Genomic DNA, 6788 nt, shown 5'->3' with positions numbered 1-6788 from the left:
GACCGAGCCCTTAACCTGTGGGGTCTGTGCTATCTCCAGGTAGTTGCAGAATTGAATTCAACTGCAGGATGCTCAGCTGGTATTGGAAAGTTGGTCTGTGTGTGGGAAAAATTTCACATCTGGTATCAGAAGTATTGAGAGTAAAGGTAAACAGTGTGGTTTTGCCATAGACATATACTTTCACAGCTATTTCTTGATTTTTCAGTTTTACCACGTGCTCTCAACTTTCATTTCAGAAACTGAGTACTGCTGATCTATCTCTGTTTGCTTCTCTAGAGCCAATCTCTGCCTCTCTTTGCTCTGTTCCATGCCCTGGGAGGATGACCTCCATGGACTGGATCACCAGAGCCCCCTTGAGCTTTGCTTAGCATTGGTATTTTGCCAATGACAGGTAAGGTCAGGAGCAGAGAAAAGTCAGGTGTCTATTTGCCCTCCCTGATGATCCTTCCCAGCCAGATTACACCTCAACAGTGGCTGTGTTGCCCTACTGATGGCGACAGGTCCACTGGGAGGCCCTTTCCCACAGTTATGTCCTGTGGTTCCAGTAGCCCTGCTTTCTCCCTGGTCTTCTTTTATAAAGCTGGGAATAGCTTCCTACTGTTGTTAGACTCTGGGTCCATCACTGCTTCTATTGGGTTCCTTAATCCTTCCCTTAACTCTATGAATAGTCATTTCATTAAATCCTCTTAATGTTGTCTGCAAAAACCACAACTAAAGAATATGTAGCTCCTGTATTTCTTACACACTTATCTTCTTCCTCCCATTCTTTCAGCATAGTTAGTTACAAGTTAGGATATTGAAGAGGAAAAGTTAAAACTTTATATAACTTCCTTCTTCTGCCTCTGTAACTTGGCTTGCCCCTTGCAAAGTCTAGGTCACATAGGTGATGTAGTCTCAGAAGTGGGGACTTGCAATACTAGGAACTGAAGTTTATCTCATTCACCCTTGTCCTGCTCTTTGCAATTGCCCAGCCCCTGCAAACCTGCTTAATCATGCCTGTCCAGGTCAGGCACCCCCCCTCCCCATCTTGACTGCTCTTCCTACACACATGAAACCCCTTAAACTACCCTGTTAACAACTAGTGTTGCCCACTACAGTCTGTCTATAAAAACTCTGTTAACTCCACTGGGCCTGCCGGTGTAATAAACCTGAGTTCTCCAACTCTCTGAGTGTGGTGCTTGGTTTCTCGAGTACTGGTTTCTGCAACAATATAACCACACAACATAGGAGTTAAGAAAAAAGTACTTTTAAGATGTTATTTAAATAGAAGGAGTTTAATTCAAGAAAACTGGCTACTCAGCTGATGATTTTCTTGGGAACCCAGAATTAGGGGGAAGTGGGGCCACAGATCAGTATCAGCACAAAACAATTACCATTCCTAGGCTAGAGGGACAAAGCTAGGGTGGTATTACTGGTTTCCAGGGCCCAAGATCACTTGGTAAATGCTCAAACTATGGCAGAACTGTCTGGAAGGGCTACTTCAGCAAAGGAGGTGCAGACATTCCTAGAGAAGCCAGGTGAAGCATAGAGGGCGTAGAAGAAACCTGGATTCCTGCCCTTCAGTCACCTACAGTGCTTCCTACTGGCTGAACCGACATGGAAGCCAGAGGACAAGAAAACTTGGCAATGTAATGTACAGGAATTGTACTTCTGAGGTACAGAAAAATCCCAGAGAAATTCTCAGTTACTTGAATTCTTTTATGTAGGCCACCATTCAATCCGGGCTTTACCAGACTATTAGATCCAGTTCCAGCCATGCTTCACCTTGCCATTAAATGCCAAATCTCAGGTATTACCATCTTGACAAATGTTACCTTATTCAACCTTATTTTCTAGTCTCCTGGGTCCAGCAAGCTTAAAACCCATTCCCACAATACTTCCTGATTTCTTGCTTATACGAATCAACAAGAAGTTGCAGTTACATTGGATACAGGTGCTATTTCATCTCTGCATATGCCCTGCCCCATGACAGAAGATTACCTTTCAAGGGCAATGTGGAGGCAATGGGCTTCCCAGGTGGCGCAGTGGTAAAGAATCTGCTGGCCAATGCAGGAGATGCAGGAGACTTGTGTTGAGAAGATCCCCTGGAGGAGGAAATGGCAACCCACTCCAGTATTATTGCCTGGAAAATCCCATAGACAGAGGAGCCTGGTAGGCTACAGTCCACTGGGTCGTAAAGAGTCAGACACCACTGAGTATGAAAGTGTGTGTGTGTGTGTGTGTGTGTGTGTGAGAGAGAGAGAGAGAGAGAGAGAGAGAGAGACAGAGAGAGAGAGAGAGAGACCGTGGAGGTAGTAAGAGTGGTGAGGTTTGTTCTTGAGGAGTTGCCTTTCTTTTGCAAGGAAAGTGCCTCTGTGAAGTCATTAAAGATACTTTTCCCCTTTTTTTTGGCTTCAAATAAGCTTTAATAGACAGAACCTGGAAATGACCTAAATGTTTGTTAATAATTGATGGATAAACAACTGTATAACATTCACACACAGGGAAATATTACTCAGCAGTAAAAAGGAATAACATATGGATATTCCCCCAAGCAGTAAATAATCTGAAAACAATTATGGTTACTGATAGAAGGTGGGGGGAAAAAAACAAAACTTATACTGACTACATTTATACAAAATTCTAGATAATGCAAACTAATAAATTATGAAATAAAACAAATCAATAGTCGCATGTGTATTAGGGAGGGACAAGAGGAAGAGATCATTAAGGAGCATGAGAAAACTTTTGTGGGTAATGATATGTTCATTACCTTAACTGTTCTTACAATTTAAGTAAGTGCAGTTTGTTCTCTTTCAATTACAAACAAATAAAGCGGTTAAGAGATAAAATGGTTCTACATAAAAATCTGAATCTCCCATTTCTTTGGGAAAACCAACCAACTGTGTATCAACACAACCACCTCCCACTTTCCATGTCTTGGTAGGGTCAAACCTGCCGCAGCAGCAGCAAAAACTTTCGGAGAACAATTAAGACCATGCCCACCTAAACACTAGCTGGGTCACAAGACCCATTCCTGCCTGTACAGTGATGGCCATAAGGTCAACAGCCCACAGTCCTAGTTTCATTTGTAACTGTAACTTCCTTCTTTGTGAAGGAAAGAAATGAGTTCTGAGTACTGCTTCCTGAAAGACCATTTCTTTTTTTCTCAACCAGCCCCACTAGAGTAAAGCAGTTTACAATAAGTCTTTTTGCTTGCAGAAGTCAGATGAGCATGCTGCAGGCGGTCCCAAGGTTGGGTGGTTTTGAGGCTGGTGAAATCCATTGCAGCTAGCTCACGTAGAGTCAATACTGTCCATGGGAAACAGAAATCTTTGGAGAATTGCAGTAGATTCTAGATCTTTTCCACAGGAGCTGGGTCATGTTCCACTGAAACCACCAGGGGGTAAGGAAAGTGGATCCCCAGTGGATTCAGATCATTCATGATTCCCTCTAGGAAACAGGAGAGAGAGAATGTCAGTTAGACTCAGCTAAGAACATTGACCTAAGAGCCACACGGTCTTTAGTCTGACTGCTGGTAGAAGTGAGGCAGTTTCTGCAACAGAAACTGCAACTACCAATGATATACCTCAGGCCAAGGGAAGGTCCTGGGAAGGTTAGAAAATATAAAGTAGCTCCTGAAGACTTCCCACATACCTGGTAATTGAAGATGTCTCGCCCGTGTGGATACCGGATGTATGAAATTCAACTTCTGGTTGTTGGCTCCATCACAAAGGCTGCTTTCAGAGTTTTTCTTTTATGCATCCTACTATATTGAGCAAGGAGAAAGCACATTCCCCGCTCTCTTGAGGCCTCCCTCTAGTGTAAGTTTCTGGTGCTAGAAGAAAAAAAATAAACGCAGGCAAAGGAACACCAAAACTGCTACACCGTGAGACCTTTCTTCACGTGAACTTTCACTGGCCAAAGGTGGGAGAGTCTTCTTTAGGCTCTCCCCCATTTGCTGACTGCCTAAGGCCTTGCTCCAGTGTGACTTCTCTCACGTTAACCATGGCTGGTATTATCAACGCATTTCCTGCTACTGCTCTTCTTCTCAGGCTTTCTATGGTATGAGTTTTCTTGTGGCCCCTAAGGTGGGACTTAGTGATGTATGTTTTCCCGCATTCATTACACGCAAAAGGCCTTATTCTACTATGAAGACTCTTGTGTATTTTAACATAGGAACTGCACGTAAAGGATTTCCCATGTTCATCACACACACGAGACCTCTCTCTAGTGTGGACTTTCTGGTGCTTATAAAATGCATCTCTGGAGTCGAAGACTCTCTCACATGTGTTGCATTCATAAGACCTTTGTCGTAGGTAGATTTCCTGCTGCTGGACACGTTCCTCCTGATGGCTACAAGCTCCCTCACTTCCACTACACTGGTGATCCCTTTGTCCAGTGTGATTACATTCAGCACTCGTGCATCGATTCTCCCTGTTGTGAGTGGCACGGTGCTGCACAACTCCAGAACCGACTGAGACGTCTTCTTCATCCTTCTCACAGGTACAGGCCTTCCCTAACCCGGGGCATCTGTGGCTATTCACGGAGGCGACCTGGTCTCTCTCCCTTTTAATGACTGTCCCGCCACTCTGCCACCTCTGCACCCGGTCAAAGCTTACACTGAGCGGGAAAGCTCTTCCACATGATCCACACGTATATGGTTGCTGCTCAGAAGAGGTTTCTGGCTGCCCAGCCAGCTGAAAAACGCCACTGCAGATTGGGTTACACATGTCACATAGGTGGCTATTTTGGATAGAAGGTGCCACTTGCAGACTTCGCACATTTGATGTTTTTATAGAAATACCCTGCTCAGAAGAGGCATCTCTATCCTCCACACTATGGCCAGGACTAGGGCCAGGGCTTTCCTGGCTTACTTCTGCTGCTGTGCAGCTATGCCTAGTCCGGCAGGAACCTCGGGTGTTCTCTCTGGCTCCAGTGGGGAAATCAAACGGTATCCGGAAGATTCAAGTCCCACTGACATTACCAGTGCAAAGTTGTTCACCATCGTCTTACGGTACAGGCGTTTCTGACTCTCAGTGAGCAGGTCCCACTCCTCTTTAGTAAAGTCAATGAATACATCCTCAAAGCTCACAATGCTTCTGAGGGAGCCCGTGTGTGGTGCGGCGTCCGCCATTGTCAAAGTACGAACGCACTGAGTGGGCGAGCCTGAGTAGGCGCCAGGGAACAGGCACGGTCATCTGCCTCACTGGCAGGGGTACGGAGTCTCACTTAACACTAACCTGGAAGTGGGGCAGCACAGAGTCTGCAAAGCACAGAGGTAAGTCCCAATCGCAAAATGGTTCTCGGCTCGGTGTGGTGCGGAGGCGCCGGCAGAGAAGCAGTTTCCGGCCGGCACTTCCGAGTCAACGGGAACTAAAAACAAGGGTGAGCGAATGCCTCCAGGCTGGAAGTCCCGCCCAGACGCCGGCGTGCCGGCGTCAAGATCTTTTTTCCTAGTCCGGGAGGGCTGACTTCGTTCCGTTGGAGAGCGGAAAGAAGGCTTCTGATGTGACGGTGACGTGAGGCAATTTTAAAATTCATAGTTCTCAGCTTCATTCAGGTCCATCCAAGTGCCTCCATTTCAAATTTGATAGTCTCGTTTTCAGCCCCTCCTGCACTCGAAAATGTGGTGATGTTATGAATTAACTTTTTTTTTACACGTGCATTGCTATACATTGTTACCATCAATTGTGTGTGTGTGTGTGTGTGTGTGTGTAGTTTGTATTTAGGCACTTTTGAATTCTCGCTTTAGTTCTAATTGTTGGTTGATTATCTTGAGTTAGTTATATAGATGATCAGATCCTTGGCAAGTAATATGTCATTTCATAGTTTACAGCTTTTGTGTCCATTCTCCACTTTTTTTCTCTTGTTTTATAGCAGTGGCTAGAATCTTTAGGAGGAGAGGGCAATGGCACCCCACTCCAGTACTCTTACCTGGAAAATCCCATGGATGAAGGAGCCTGGTAGGCTACAGTCCATGGCGTCCTAAGAGTCGGACACGACTGAGCGACTTCACTTTCACTTTTCCCTTTCACGCACTGGAGAAGGAAATGGCAACCCACTCCGGTATTCTTGCCTGGAGAATCCCAGGAATGATAGAGCCTGGTGGGCTGACGTCTATGGGGTCACACAGAGTCGCACACGACTGAAGTGACTTAGCAGCAGCAGCAGCAGCAGCAGAACCTTTAGGACAATGTCGATGAGCAGTGGCGATAAGAGATAACTTTTTAAATTTCTGAATTGAATGTACATTATTCTAGACTGTGCATATTATACTGTACCTATATTTGATACAGGTGTATACTATATATATTTATGAAAGTTCTTTTAATCATGAGTGATTGCTGGATATCATTCAGTGGTGCCCTGCTGTGCTTAGTCGCTTAGTCTCTCAGTCGTGTCCGACTCTTTGTGACCCCGTGGAGTGTAGCCTGCCAGGCTCCTCCGTCCATGGGATTCTCCAGGCAAGAATACTGGAGTGGGTTGCCATGCCCTCCTCCAGGGGATCTTTCTGACCCAGGGATCGAACTAGAGTCTTTCTCATTGGAGGCAGATTGTTTACCATCTGAGTCACCATTCATTTAGACAGATTATTTTAGTGGATTCACCTTGTTGGTAAATTTTCTTTAATTGTGCTATCCTTGCTGTTTTGAGATTAAACCATTGGAAATGATGTTATTATTATGTGTTGATTATGATTTGCCAATACTCTATTTAGAATTCTTGCTTATATATATGTGTATATATATATATATATATATATATATATATATATATATATATATATATATAATGTGATTAATATA

At 44.6% G+C, this 6788-nt stretch overlaps 1 protein-coding gene across 1 annotated transcript; it reads right to left on the bottom strand.

Moving 5' to 3' along the window:
• Positions 1-2381: 2381 nt before the first annotated feature.
• LOC145535213 (uncharacterized) lies at positions 2382-5357 on the bottom strand. Its single transcript, XM_081563518.1, has 2 exons — positions 3637-5357; positions 2382-3432 (listed from the first exon to the last, which is right to left on the bottom strand). Exon 1 carries the CDS (start codon positions 4710-4712, stop codon positions 3894-3896), a length of 819 nt encoding a protein of 272 aa, XP_081419644.1. The 5' UTR covers positions 4713-5357; the 3' UTR covers positions 2382-3432; positions 3637-3893.
• Positions 5358-6788: the final 1431 nt, after the last annotated feature.

The sequence above is a fragment of the Giraffa tippelskirchi genome, chromosome X, assembly GCF_054371585.1.
Source record: "Giraffa tippelskirchi isolate mGirTip1 chromosome X, T2T-mGirTip1v1.2.pri, whole genome shotgun sequence".
NCBI classification, from domain to species: domain Eukaryota; kingdom Metazoa; phylum Chordata; class Mammalia; order Artiodactyla; family Giraffidae; genus Giraffa; species Giraffa tippelskirchi.
Note: the sequence above shows the minus strand (reverse complement) of the source record. Positions and strands in the feature narration are given on the sequence as shown.

Bases quoted from the DNA above. Each gene is read 5' to 3' on its own strand.
- LOC145535213 (XM_081563518.1), bottom strand. From the start codon at position 4,712: ATGTGTAACCCAATCTGCAGTGGCGTTTTTCAGCTGGCTGGGCAGCCA.